At 38.8% G+C, this 15,301-nt stretch overlaps 1 protein-coding gene across 1 annotated transcript; it reads right to left on the bottom strand.

Annotated features, from left to right (window-relative positions):
- Positions 1-4,613: 4,613 nt before the first annotated feature.
- On the bottom strand, positions 4,614-6,647 carry HINT4 (histidine triad nucleotide-binding 4). The gene is made up of 6 exons (XM_021958658.2): positions 6,434-6,647; positions 6,210-6,256; positions 6,033-6,109; positions 5,842-5,908; positions 4,978-5,055; positions 4,614-4,878 (listed from the first exon to the last, which is right to left on the bottom strand). Exons 1-6 carry the CDS (start codon positions 6,512-6,514, stop codon positions 4,773-4,775), a joined length of 456 nt encoding a protein of 151 aa, XP_021814350.1. The 5' UTR covers positions 6,515-6,647; the 3' UTR covers positions 4,614-4,772.
- Positions 6,648-15,301: the final 8,654 nt, after the last annotated feature.

A 15,301-nucleotide genomic window follows, 5' to 3' on the forward strand; every position in this document is an offset into this window, starting at 1 on the left:
TATTAGCAACATTAGCAAAATTCAAGTAATCGGTTTTTATTTCTTTTCGAGTAAGCGATAATCATATTCATAACTTCAAGTAATGGGTTTTAGTTGCAAAGTCAAGTGGTGTTTGTTTTAGCTCAATAATAACTGAATAGTAATTAAATTAGGTACAACCTCCATTGTTAGATGCATGAATAGTATTGTAGTTGCAGTTGTAAAAGAAGAAAGTATCTTTTGCTTGTGGATCAAAACATGTTCTGGGTTTTATTGTCAATGTGCTCTGCTGCTTCTGCTTCTGCTTCTGCTTCTCCTGCTTCAGGTCCAGTTTTCCAGTTGTTCTTGTAAATTGTCCCATCTCATTTTGAAAAAACAAAATAAATTATATATAAAAAGTTGATGTTCTTTCCATGATTGTTTTCTTTGTCCCATTTGTTTTCTCTCTCTCTCTCTCTCAATAAGACTCAGTTGGTTTGTTTTAGCTTGAAGCATTGGATCAAATGATTTGTGAGGGTGAAGGTGAACCAACAAACTGGAAACTTTTGCTTGACCAAAATGACCTTGAAAGAAGAACCTAATGGCTTTTTTTTTTTTTTTTTTTCTTGATGGGATATGTTTGATTGTGACTGGAGAAGATCCCAATCCCTTCAGTTTCTGAACATAATAAAAAATTGAAAATTAATATCTGCCTTGAAATGAACGATGTATCCGGGTAATAGGAGGTGCCAGCCATCTGCCATGCTACTATTCTTATCGAAGAATCAGTCAGACACTAGGATTTATTAAATCCTCGTATGGAAATTTAATATGCTATTTAAATTCGTAAAGGATTTTCAATAAAAAAAGAAATATTCATAAAAGATTAGTGTCAATAACAAGGGCATTTTATTATGCCCACAAGTAGGGTACCTAGCAAAAAAACTTTCTTATAACGGGGATAATACTGTTACTGCATTATTAGTCGGGGATAGCGCTATCCCAGTTACATGAGGGTTTCTCTCAGTACTTAGGGCCCGTTTGGTTCACGAAATAGATTTTAGAGAAAATCATTTCCCATATCATTTCCCAAGGAATGAAAGATTCCTTTTCTATATTTGATAATGTTGAGAAAGTAAACGGGAGATATCACTTTATTTTCTTTCCCATATTTATTTTGAGTATGAATGGAAAACAAAGTTTGATTTACCCATATTAAATCAAATAAAAAAAATGCATTTAATGATATATTGTAATTCTAAATTGTTAATGGGGACAAAATAGTCATGAAAAATGTTTATTTAACGTTAGCTCATTTTCTCAAACTTTCTCATGAGGAGGGAAAACGAAACCAGAAAGCGAGAAGGGCTTCACTTTCCCCCTTACTTTCCCATGTGTCAGACAACCATTTCACATGCATGAACTTACCAAATATGGGAAAGCAATAGATTTTCCATCCCCAAGCCATCTTTCCCATGAACCAAATAGGGCCTTAGTTATTATATGGTCTTGTCAGGGTTTTTTTTTTTTTTTACACGTGAATTCTTGGTTCATAAAATAAACTCAAAGTAGAGTAAAGCTAGATGTACCATATAAAGATACGATTGTAGATTGCCGGTTTATTCGGGAGTGTTGTTTTTTTGGTCAAATAGGTTTGTTTGGGAGTGTTTCTATAGAAACATGTTGAAAGTGCTTTTTACATCAAATATTGTTACAAGTACTTCTTATACAGAAGTGAAACTCACAGGTATAAGCGAGTTCGATTTTTATTAGAGATGTGGTTCATAATGTGTATCATGATATGATAGATAGCTGACAAATGTGACTTGCTCAACTAACTATCCTCTGTTTTTCCATCCAAGAAAAAGTAGGAAAACTATAGAGAGATAAAACAGAGAACAGTGTTTGGAAGCATTTGTCTTGGACTCTCGGCTGCCCTTATTTTGGTGCAGTCTAATGATTCTGCATTTGCTTTGACCAAAAGGCAAACAATGCTTGAGAAATACTGGCTTTTTCTTTACCATCCAGCCTCCTTTGCTTTAACATCTTTATTAATTATTCAATGCTAAAACTCTTTTGCTTTTAAACCCCTAAAATTATTCAATGCTAAGTTGTGGTCAAGCTACAGAAAGTCATACTTAAATAACATTGTATTAACTGTGTGTAGTTATTTGTATTTATTTATACTAGTTTGCATGGCTGACGATTTAAGACCTAAATTACAAATGCAATCTATCTCCTTTTTCTAAAAATTAACATGATTTATTTTGGGGGGCGCTTTCAGAAACTTAAATAACGTGTTAAACATGACCGATGTTAATGTTATGTAAAGACTTTTCTTCTTTTTGTTTAAATGAGACCTAAAAATTTGAAGAGGAAGTGAAGAATAATAATAGCTCTTACCAACCGAGTTGTGAGTCCTTACCTTATTTAAAGACTTCATTACAGGATAACTTGTTACTCGTGATCCTTGTCATTCAAAGAGAAGTTCCATTCTAAAGAAAGGGTTGAGTTTTTTGCCCATTAGAAGTCAAAAAACTTACTTGTAATGGGTATATCACTATTTCGCTATTCCGGTTAATAATATAATGACATGTGAAAAATTTATACGATATGTCATTATGTTAGTGGTCAGGAATAGTAAAAAGTGTTATTCCCGTTGCATGATAATTTCTCTCTTTAAACTCTAATAGTTGGTTTAAAAAATGCTTATTGGGATTTGAATCATTGAATTTCAGTCAAACAGTTGATAATCATGAATTTATAAATAGTGAGGAAGAAAACTTATTAAGATGGATCCCTTTTGTTAAAAGGTTTTGGGATTCAAAGATCGGGACCCTCCATTTGATATTTATCCATGTAACGATCATCCTCACAAAATGAACAAGTATGAAAATCAGTTATTCATCTAACTATGACCAAATAAATAGACGAACAAAGTGACTCATAAAATATTTGATAATCCAATACTCATACAATTTCCAATTTTATTGACTAAATTATAAAGTGTTTCTCACACATGCTACTAAGGTGCTATAAGGTTCAAATATAAGACCACTGATATACAAGTCAAGACCCTTTTCCACTAGACTAAACCTCGTTAACTACATGAATAATTCTTAAATGTGAATCTAAAACGACAATATGATGCCTTTTGACTCTCTTAAAAAGAGATTCCCCTTAAGAAAGATTTATATACCCTATTTTTTTGTACCCATGATGTAGATAATTTGAAGTTGGAAAAAAACAATTATAATACAAATAGATAAAATAATTCTAGTTAAATCATAAATTACTCTAATCTAGTGAAAGGGGGACCAAACTCGGATGCAAGTGAGTGGACACACTTATTTTGGCCGACTGGCAAACCACATCTACAATGTAAACAACTGATTTGACTGTCGTAATTTCGATTAGTTTGTTAATTAAAAAGAAAAAGGAACAATGTCCTTAATTTACCCGACCCAATGAGTCCATATCAAGAATTATGTTCCTTACGATACGGAAAGGACCACCAAACCTCTGCTCATCTTGCCACATAGCAACCATTAAAGGCTTAATCCTATAATTTACAATGGCAATTTGGTCAGTCTGTCTGACTTATCGTTTTCATCTATTTTTATGCCCTTCTTTATTATTATTTTAAAATCAATCAACTTTGAGCTATCAATAATATATTCTAGATAACCTAAACGGTGATCTACTAGTCTGCATGACGATATCCATTGTTCCAATTCTAGTTAGGAATTAAATACTAAAGAAATTCGTAATTGTTCTTGGAGATATAGATTTGCTTGTTGTGTTTGTCATATTTAAATGATTAAAAATGTCTTTTGACAACTAAAAACGTGTTTAATAACGTTTAGCAGAAAATTAACCCGTTCTGCTAAACGTTATTAAACACTTTTTTAGGGTTTAGGATTTTTAATAAAAGTTTTGACGTGCTTTAAATAAAAATGCTTCTTAAAAAAAATGCTTATGAGCAAAAGTGCAAAAAAAAACTTTCCAACAGGCTTGCAATCAATCTTTGAAATTCAGATTAAGCTTTAATAATCATATTATAATCGTATTACATGCATTACGTGTGTAGCATATGAATCTTGTCTAGTTGTCTTGCTTTTTTTCTTTATTTTTTACTCGCTTTTTCTTTTTCTTTTTTGATTTCGAGGAACACCCTTCAAAGGCACGGCCACACTAGACTCATCCATGTCAGGTGAACCCCGGCCCCATAGTGTGTGTGCTGGTAAATCAGGAACTCACACAACAACCGTACGATTTGAACATCTGACCTCTGAGCTTTACCAACTCTGTCTTCACGTGATCCAATTAAGCACATGAAAGTGTTTATTTTCATACCATTAATCGCGCTCCCAACCAAGAGCACTGGACAATTCTATATAGTTCATCAAGACCACCTGCTTTGCCTAATTTTCTACAGAATTCCTAAGTTCCTTTCATTACTTCAAAACAGGGACATGGCGTATGTTAATTTTAAAATTTTCACTTTCATCAAAATTCTAAGCTTATATTTCCTGTCCAAACACGGGGAGTGAATTTACAATTCGACTCCAATCACACTGCGCTGGCCTAACACACGTATGTAATTATATCTCGTTTGATTGATTCATAAGCAAATACGGTAAAACTCAGTCTGATTTGAAGCAATGCAGATTATTAAAGTAAGCACAACCAAGATACATGATTCATTACAAGGTTTAAACATAGTATATATACTCTCTTTTTTATGGTGTTACAACCCACTTATTAGGGAAACCCAATTCAATCATGTTTAACTGCTAATTATCGCGCAATTTTCAAACTTTAGAGATAACTTGTGGCAAAGGCTTTATCTTCCCCAACAACTTTTCAGCCTCAAGAAATCCAAATGGTCCCATGGCTATATATTTCATACACTTCCATCTGTTCAAGTATAATCAGGTATGTCAGTGTAGTGAACAAGTAGGATCTCAGAGAAACCTCAGATATAGAGCAAACTGTGAAAGCCCGAAATAGCTTTACCTGGGTGTGTATGGCAGTGCAAAACAATGGAGGTGAAGATGGTTAACAGAGTTGCATGGAGGTTGATGAAAGCCAAATCTATCAAAAGGACAGTCTAAAATCACACTCAAAACTCTTTCATAACCGAAGTCGTTTGGAGAACCTTTGATCAAAACGAGAAAAATCAACTATCATTTTGTCCGATTAATGATGCACACATGCCTGGTCTAATTCCAGTTTGATTATTCACTTATTGTGTGTAATCACTCAAGGATTCACAAGTATTCTTACAAACTCAATTACAGAAAGATCCTCTTCAAAAGAAGATGCAAAGGAACCAATTGGTCAGGGTATACACCAGATCACAGAATTTATGAAGATTCACATTCTTCACCGGCCCATTTCTGCATTAAGCAATCTCCTAGACATGATTGCAGAAATTTTTCTTTTTGTTCAAATCCTTTGGTCATGCAATAACAAGTTTTTAAGCATATAGTCTTTGATGAAAGAAGGAGAACAGTGTTCTAAAGAAACTTCAGTTAAGTTATGCTGTATGAAAAACAAAGATTATTCAGTTTTTTGTTTTCTCTCTTACAATGTATTCATTCTTCAGTTCCGTTTTTCCAAAATTTCATTGCTCATTTTTTTTTTCATAAGAGAAAGAGGCTCCTGGACGACAACCTAATAAAAGAATAATTAAAATGCATAAAATGCAGTTTTCTGGAAGGTGTGTAACTAATGTGGACAGCATAATGGCTTGAAACAAATTTTAACACAAATTTTCTCAAGTCAAGATCAATCTATCTGAGCACACAAATACAAACCAGAAAATAATGCTAAGAAAAAGAGATTTTCAAGAACAAGGCAATACGAACAAGGCAATACCTGTACTGATGGCATTGAGGTGCATCTCGTTGAATTAGCGTTTTCCCCACTTCTAACATGTGATTTACTGAAAACCAATGAAGCAATGGAATATAAGATTAAGAAATTTATTGATGACCAAAAGGCAAGAAAAGTCCCAAATTTGTTCAATCATGCATGATTTAATCTAAAGTTGTCAATATTTAGATTACCCAAAGAGTAGTCTTCAGGTCTCCTTTGAAGATCCTTAACAGTTGGAATGTGATCCACAGGAATAACCAAGTAATGCCTACACAAAATTGTCATTTGACTCCCCCTCTCTCTCTCTCTCACTTCAATCAAAATGGCTAAATATTGATGAATGGAAATTGGGGAAATTCATCCAGTACCTTACGGCAGCCGGGCGGATGTCTTGAAAAGCAACGACCTTGTCATCCTACAGGAAAACCCAGTGACCAATTACAGCCTTAGGATCAACATAAGTACCAAAATCACTGTTTGGTTGCTGAGAAAAAGGAAATGGGATGAACCCATTTGGCAGCTCACCTTCCTCAGCAACCAAACCAAGTAAAAGCGCAAAAGAGAGAGAGAGAGAGAGAGAGAGAGAGCAGACAGTGTGGAGGAGAGTGGTAGAGGTGGATTTGCTGGCGATCTGGCAGAAGATGCACTGTGATGCTGCTGCTGCCGCCGCCATTGACGCGTTCCTGGAAGTTGGAGGTTCCTCTGTGCCTTTGTCATATCATTTTATTTTGGTATTTGGATTGGATGACACTTGGGTTTGGTTTGGGAGAGTTAACCTGAAATGTAAAGCACTCATACTTTTCCTTCTGCTGCTGCCTTATTTATTCTTTTCGTGTCGATACTGTATTCTTCGATCGACCTTTCATCTTCTTTGTTGAACATTTTCTTAACATTAGTTATTGTAACAAATGACATAAAGTTAAAAATATGCATTTTCTCTGTGAAAACTAAAACTGGGATGGTATGGGAGGTAATGGTAAAGTTTAAAATATTTGGAATTTGAGACACTCATGAGAGAGGATATCCAAGAGAGTATGCAAATGAAATAGGCAAAATTGTACTATAACAACTTAAGTGGCATGTTGCTTACCTATTTGCCTCATGAAAAGTTGGTCATTCCAAGCAAAAAAAACTTACTTACTTGTAACGGAGATAGCACTATTTTGCTATCCCAGACGAATAACACAATGACATGTGAAAAAGTTATCCTACGTGTCATTGAGTTATTGGTCTTGGATAGTAAAAAAATGTTATTCCCGTTGCATGAGAGTTTCTCTCAACCCTAAGAGCATCCGCAATGATGCTCTCTATTTCTTAGCTAAAAATATAAGAAAGCTATTTTAGGAGCTCTCTAAAAAATTTCAACTCCAACCATACTCCCTAATTTGGAGAGTCATAAATGCTATAACTCTTTTTTGATTAGTTCATCTCTATTAAAAAATAAAATAAAAAATAGTTAGCATTAAATAAAGGTTTGAAATACTCATTAAATAAGGCAGCATTAAATTATAGGAAGCCACTAGGAGTCCTTTCTCTCTCCTCAGATTTAGGAGCTCCTAGAGGACTCCATATTTTAGGAGGTGGATAGGGAGCATGGTTGGAGTTGTATTTTTACAATGCCTCCCTAAAACTTGTCTAAGGAGGTGATTTAGGAAGCCCATTGTAGATGCTCTAAGAGACTAGGCATTGCAAATATACAAACCATTATCATATTATTTATTTCTATCTTTATTTATTACATTATTTATTTTTATCTTTTTTTTTTTGGTGAACTGGATGGCAAATGCCCAACAAAAACACTAAGGAACAATAAGTCTTGGTAAAGAAACCCTACACAAATCATTAACAAACAAATGGTTCACAACATCAGGGGCATCATCCCAAAAATGAATACCCAAAGGCTTGGCGACTCCGATGGTAGCAAGCATATCAGCAAACAGAATTACTTTATCTGAAAACATGTTGAATTCGACACACTCCACCATTCATAATAGCTTCGCAGCTAGAGATAAGGCTGAATAAAGGGCGAAGAGGATCACAACAAGGCGCATTCACAAGCTCCACAGCCAACTGGGAGTCGGACTTCACAATCAGAGGAAAACAATTAATTTGATTAGCAAGACGCAAACCATAGAGAATAGCTCACATTTCCGCTTGTAAAACAAAACCAATCCCAATACATTTCGAATTAAGCCCCCAGTACCAATAATCCTTTACTCACCTTTCCTGCAACCATTAGTATTTGTTTGTACCATATCTGACCCTCCACTCATACAACGACATGTGGATCAGAAAAGCTCACCCAAGTACCCAAGGCCTCGAACAATCGGCATCGGCTACCGATGACATTGTCTCAAAGCTGCAAACAACCGATACAGGCCCAGCTCGTCTACAATCGGCACCCCATACCGATTGTACATAATCAGCCTTGAAGCACCCGCCCGAAATATCTAAGGACTCGTGTCAACCTCACAGGGCCCTCCCACGAGTCCCACATCGGAAATGAACACCACAAGCATCCCAAATGCCCTCTATAAATACACCCCTTCACCATCAACAAAGGGGTAAGACTTTTCAGCTTGACTTTTATACTTCTATATGGTCAACAGCAAGAGCTCTTAAAAACAATCTTACTTGAGCATCGGAGGGTCTTAGGCTGGTTCCACACCGGTTCCATAGACCTCACGAGCTTCGCTTATCTTCTATTCAGGATCAGCATCTGAAGACAGGAGGAATCTCCATTTACAACTCAATCGATCTCCTAGATCGTCCACATCTCTTGTAAGTTGCACTCATCTCTATCTGTTCAGATTTAGCGCCAACAGATTGGCGCCGTCTGTGGGAAACGACACAAAACGCTATGTCGTTCTCCTTCACGAGTGCTCTCGGCACCCTTTTGAGCCATGCCCTCGGCACCTCCTACAATCGGCCTTCGGCGCCCTTGCATCATTCGGCGCGTGCGATGTCTTCACATCCCCCCAATGATTCGGTATCTGCCTTCGGCCTTCGGCGCCCCTGCATCATTCGGCGCGTGCGATGTCTTCACATCCCCCCAATGATTCGGTATCTGCCTTCGGCCTACAGCGCCCTAGCATCATTCGGCGCGTGCGATGTCTTCACATCCCCCCAATGATTCGGCATCTGCCTTCGGCCTACGGCGCCCTTGCATCATTCGGCGTGTGCGATGTCTTCACATCCCCCCAATGATTCGGTATCTGCCTTCGGCCTTCGGCGCCCTTGCATCATTCGGCGCGTGCGATGTCTTCACATCCCCCCAATGATTCGGTATCTGCCTTCGGCTTACGGCGCCCTTGCATCATTCGGCGTGTGCGATGTCTTCACATCCCCCCAATGATTCGGTATCTGCCTTCGGCCTTCGGCGCCCCTGCATCATTCGGCGCGTGCGATGTCTTCACATCCCCCCAATGATTCGGTATCTGCCTTCGGCCTACAGCGCCCTAGCATCATTCGGCGCGTGCGATGTCTTCACATCCCCCCAATGATTCGGCATCTGCCATCGGCCTTCGGCGCCCCTGCATCATTCGGCGCGTGCGATGTCTTCACATCCCCCCAATGATTCGGTATCTGCCTTCGGCCTACAGCGCCCTAGCATCATTCGGCGCGTGCGATGTCTTCACATCCCCCCAATGATTCGGCATCTGCCATCGGCCTTCGGCACCCCTTGCATCATTTGGCGTGTGTGATGTCTTCACATCCCCTCAATGATTCAGCATTCGGCCATTGGCATCAACCTTCGGCATCAGCCATCAGCCTTCAGCCATGCCGAACGGCACCTTCCAAGAGACACTTCTCCATTACGGCGCCATCAGCCTTCGGCCATCGGCATCAGCCTTCGGCCACCAGCCTTACCATGCTGGAGCAACCATGAATGCTAAAGCAGCGACATATAGAAGATAAATCCTTGCAATATAATATTAAGAAGAAGAAGAAACACATGGGCCACCCTATCTTTTCTTGACATGCCTTACCGTTCGGCATATTCCTTGGAAAGCATTATTGGAGAAACTTATTATTCTTTGGGTCAAGAAAAGCCACGTGCATTATTTCCAAGAGATAAAAGCACATTTTCTTATCTTATACTTTAATATATTTATAAGCATGGGATTCAATCATTCCATATATTATTCAAGTGGCTGACATAAAACATGGGCTCAATCGGTGACCCAGTCACCTTCCATTCTTCTTATTTTAATATTATTTTGTCCTATTGGCTATATAGGAAAAGCCAACCAAAATGTGGCTATACTTTGCATGGCTTGCATGGCTTACATGACCAAGTCAAGAATGACTCCACCATCTCAACAAAATTCAAAGTGCCATTCGGCAATACCTCCACTCCATCTATCCCTTACCGTGTGGAGTCAAGATAATTTGGTCAAGAGGCACGGGTAGATCATTACCAAACGGTAACCTCTCTTATCACCCTGCCTTTGGAGTTCGGAAGACAAGTGCCGAACGGCAATGTTAAAATCCTCAATGGGAATGCGGCATAAGCAAAGCCCCATTGCATGGATGACTCCACAAAAAAATCTGACAGTCTCTCTATGCCGAACGGCATCCCAGTGTTCTCAAAAAATTGGCAATAGCCATCATGCGATGCGATCGTTGCCTTTGGCACCCCGTCAGCATTCGGCGCGAGCGATGCCTTCGGCACCCCACCATCATGCGGCGCGAGCGATGTCTTCGGCACCCCACCATCATGCGACGCGAGCGATGCCTTCGGCAACACGTCAGCATTCGGCGCGAGCGATGCCTTCGGCACCCCGCCATCATGCGACTCGAGCGTTGCCTTCGGCACCCCGTCAGCATTCGGCGCGAGCGATGCCTTCGGCACCCCGCCATCATACGACGCGAGCGTTACCTTCGGCACCCTTGCATCATTCAATGCGTGCGATGTCTTCACATCCCCCCAATGATTCGGTATCTGCCTTCGGCCTTCGGCACAATATCATCATGCGACGCGAGCGTTGCCTTCGGCACCCCGTCAGCATTCGGCGCGCGCGATGCCTTCGGCACCCCGCCATCATTTCATATGAGCGATGCCTTCGGCACTCCATCATCATTAGGCGGAGCGGACCTTCGGCACCCCGGACCACCCTGTACATCATACCGTCTCTTTCCAAGCTCGCTCGCTCGGGCACTTGGGGGACTACATACCACCATCGGCAACAATAAGACCATCGAGCCCGGGTCAGAATGCCGAAGACATATTCAAGTCCCCAACCGAGAAGCTTCTCAATCGGCAACTTGGGGGATTACTGTTTGTACCATATCTGACCCTCCACTCATACAACGACATGTGGATCAGAAAAGCTCACCCAAGTACCCAAGGCCTCGAACAATCGGCATCGGCTACCGATGACATTGTCTCAAAGCTGCAAACAACCGATACAGGCCCAGCTCGTCTACAATCGGCACCCCATACCGATTGTACATAATCAGCCTTGAAGCACCCGCCCGAAATATCTAAGGACTCGTGTCAACCTCACAGGGCCCTCCCACGAGTCCCACATCGGAAATGAACACCACAAGCATCCCAAATGCCCTCTATAAATACACCCCTTCACCATCAACAAAGGGGTAAGACTTTTCAGCTTGACTTTTATACTTCTATATGGTCAACAGCAAGAGCTCTTAAAAACAATCTTACTTGAGCATCGGAGGGTCTTAGGCTGGTTCCACACCGGTTCCATAGACCTCACGAGCTTCGCTTATCTTCTATTCAGGATCAGCATCTGAAGACAGGAGGAATCTCCATTTACAACTCAATCGATCTCCTAGATCGTCCACATCTCTTGTAAGTTGCACTCATCTCTATCTGTTCAGATTTAGCGCCAACAGTATTCAGTTTCCACCACCCAAAATGAGGAAAATCCCAAGCAAGGAAGACCTCAACCCTGGCATCCTTACAGTGAGAACTCAATTTGGCACAAATCCAATCATTAGCAGCTTTACAAACAAAAGGACTAGAGAGAGTAATGTGAGAAGGACTATCCTCAAAGACCTTTGCAGCAGCGGTTTTTCCATATGTACCACAAGGCAAAACGAAAAATAACATTCTAATTCAACTGGTTATAATAATAGCTCTTGGTATCCCTCAAATTAAAGAAAATCCAGTCATACACATTATAATTAAAGGATTGGCGAATATGCAAAGTAAGACCCATGGAATTCCAAACAAAGCTTGGCATTGGGGCAATGCATAAGAAGATGAGAAATAGATTCTGAAGGCCACTTACAAATGCGACAGCTCGCATTGACAGATAACCATTTGTTCCATCGAGCTTTGTTGGTAAGAATTTTATCATGGCATAAGTGTTGAGAGTGTTTGTCTACATTGAAAAATTTAAGGGACTTAATCTGAGTTTATAAGGAGTTGGGCTACTCCCCTCATTGCCAATTAATTTTGGGGCGGAACCTCAACTTCCTTCATGGTATCGGAGCAAGGCTTCATGTGTTGGGCCCAACGACTACACGTGCTTCTATGTCACCCAATATGTGTTGTCCACGTATTAGGCTTGAAAGTTCGCCACATGTGCGAAGGCGTGTTGAGAGTGTTTGTCCCACATTGAAAAATTTAAGGAACTTAGCCTAAGCTTATAAGGAGTTGGGCTACGCCCTCATTGCCAATTAATTTTGGAGTGGAACCTCAACTTCCTTCAATGTGGTCCACAGAAAGGTTTTAATTTTAGGGGGGAGATTTAGTTTCCAAATGAAATCCCAATGCCAGCCAACACGGACCTAGCCTTGTCTAGGTAAGGCTGGAGCTCGACCCAAGTTTTTTGAAAGTTTCCTCTACCTATATATCCAAGGTTTTTTTAACTGCAAAGGCAGCTGCAGCCTGCAGGAAGATGATGCGAAGCAGCAGTAAACATTAACACATGTCCCGCTAAACAATAACAACTAGACATGTCCTACCAAACAGGGACATTGCTGGGGTCATATCAGGAGAGCCCCACACATTTTCTTTCACACTTCAATTTTTTATTATTATATTGTTTTGTGGGAATCTGTCTGTTGTATATTGTAACCTCAACTTTAGTACTTCTATTTTCTTCAATTTATCTTTGTGTTGGGGGAAAACAAAGAGAATCGAGAGATTTCAGGATTTAAATAATACATACCCAATACATATAAAATATTTAACTAATAAAGTTAATGTGTTAATTTAATAATAATTCATATAAAGTAATAAAATATATTATTTTGATGATCATATTATTTGCACACCGAATAAAAAAAATTGGCTTAAAAGTTAGCCATAGTCATTTTTGAATCCTGAGTCCATGCTTGCTATGAGCAAAAATATGAATACAAGATATCTTGTTGAAAATATCAGGAGGAAGTCACGTATTAAGTTTAGCAAAATTTCATTCACCATTAGTAATGAAATCATTTACCTTCTCTTGCAGATGATCAACCGTAAGGGTATGGCAAGCAAACCTTTGAAGCAAGCCGAAAACAACCCAATTGTCAGTCCAAAACATAACAGAACACCCATCTCCTAGGCTCCATTTCAAATCAGTGGAAATAGCCCAAGGGCAGAATCATGAATTTTTCAACGGGTGGTCTAGCTAAAGTCATTAGCTTAAAAATCTAATAATTTTTTTTTGGGTACTTACCATTTCTATAGTCTTTCTAGACATAAAAGTATACAATAAATCATATAAATCATGCTAATCCATTCACTAATTTCCAATAAATTTTTTTATACGCGATATTGGGGAGGGGAAATAGAACTTAGAACCTCAAGTGCAAGGCTAAATGCTGATATCCAATAAGCTTTAGCATAAAACAAACGCATATGCCAGTGAGGTATATAGCTTAGTTGGTTGAGCTCTTCCACCTCCACCCATATGGGTAGAGGTTTGAAACCTGTAGGCACCCAATAAATATTTATGTAATTACTCCCTCCTCCAATCGCTTGTACTAAAAAAAATATATTAAATGCAACCAAAAAACACATATTATCAAAATAAAAATACGTTCAACAACATAAGTGTACACATTTCAGTCTGTATTTTCATAAAGAATTGGACTTTTTTGGACTTTAATAGCTTAATATATAGTTTGCTTTGTTATATTTAAAACAAGTCAAATATATATGTTTGGTTTTTTTTTTTTTCCCCAAAAAACTCCCTAGGCTACAACCCACTGTAGCCATTAACCTAGTTCCGCCCATGAAAGAGCCTAAGTCCCATATAAGACCCCTTTCTAAGTAGAAGAAGAATCAGCAAAGTCCTCTTTTTTAACCTTAGTCACCTCTTTACCTTTCATATACTTACCATTCAAAACATCCCGCTAAAGGCCCTCATGATGTTGTAAAATCCTCCAACCAACTTTAGCAAGAAGAGATTTATTAACAATATTGGCTTTTTAAAGACCCAATCCACCAAAGCATTTTGGACGAGATACCTTCTCCCAACTCACAAGATGCACCTTCACACCGTCATTTAGAGGTTTGCATAGCATAATTGGTCTTTTACATTTACTATTATATTTTATAGAAAGTATGTGAGAGAATGGATATAATATTTTATTATAAAAAGCAAGTGGGGTCCAATATACCTCTTCACTTTGAATTACGCAAATTGCCTTGTTGGGGAGAGTGTGTATATTTTGCCTGCCCATTTGCCTCTTCCTTTGGAGCAAGAAAATGCTAATGTGGCAAGACAAATGAGGTTTGCCTACTCTTTTGCCTCTTCCCTTGAAAATATTCTTAGTTTTGTAAGATGAAGTTCAAGGTAGAGGAAGAATCATGGTCTAGTAGTACTTCTCTATGTGACAATAGAAGAAGTCTCAAATTTATAATCGTAATAAAAAAGAACAAATATGTCAAATATTTGACCCATTCTCGTGTAACCCAAAGAAAGTTGAGATTCTAAGTGGGGCTTGTTACTCCAAGTCCAAGTCCAATGTAGGAGAGAATTTTGCGTGGGACAAAACATTCAAGTTAAAAGTTTGCATGTGTTAAAAAACTGAAAATTATCATTAATTTTGAACACTTGTCATGTTTTAACTGGATTGTTTTACCACTCATTATTTTAGTGTGGCACAATCCATAATGCATCTCTTTCTTATTAGACTCAAGTAACCTTTCTGGGTGATCAAAAAGTGACATTTGAATCAAATAGTATGACCTAAAATGTGGAATTTGAACCTAGTTGTAACTGTTGGTAGCGTGCGGACAAGGATATGATTGTTAAAAGAAAAATGCTAGACATACCACATTTATATACCACATTGTGTATCACCTCTCTAATAGAGGTGGACTCCATTGTATTGGTGGGCTCCACCTTTATTAGAAAGGAGATACACAATATGGTATATAAATGTGGTATGTCTAGCATTATCCTTACTAAAATTAAACTTACAACGAACTAAATGGAAAATGGGTTAAAAAGTTTGTAACTCAAGTGATTAAAAACATTCACCTTAA

Source organism: Prunus avium, chromosome 5 (genome assembly GCF_965620075.1).
Source record: "Prunus avium chromosome 5, drPruAviu1.hap1.1, whole genome shotgun sequence".
Classification (NCBI taxonomy): Eukaryota; Viridiplantae; Streptophyta; class Magnoliopsida; order Rosales; family Rosaceae; genus Prunus; species Prunus avium.

What these genes read in the sequence shown, in the direction of transcription:
- HINT4 (XM_021958658.2), bottom strand. Translation starts at nt 6,514, where the DNA reads ATGGCGGCGGCAGCAGCAGCATCACAGTGCATCTTCTGCCAGATCGCC. An exon ending in ATCCGCCCGGCTGCCGTAAG is followed by an intron (nt 6,110 to 6,209) that starts GTACTGGATGAA and finishes AATTTTGTGTAG; the next exon opens with GCATTACTTGGTTATTCCTG. An exon ending in CCTCAATGCCATCAGTACAG is followed by an intron (nt 5,056 to 5,841) that starts GTATTGCCTTGT and finishes TCCTTTTGATAG; the next exon opens with ATTTGGCTTTCATCAACCTC.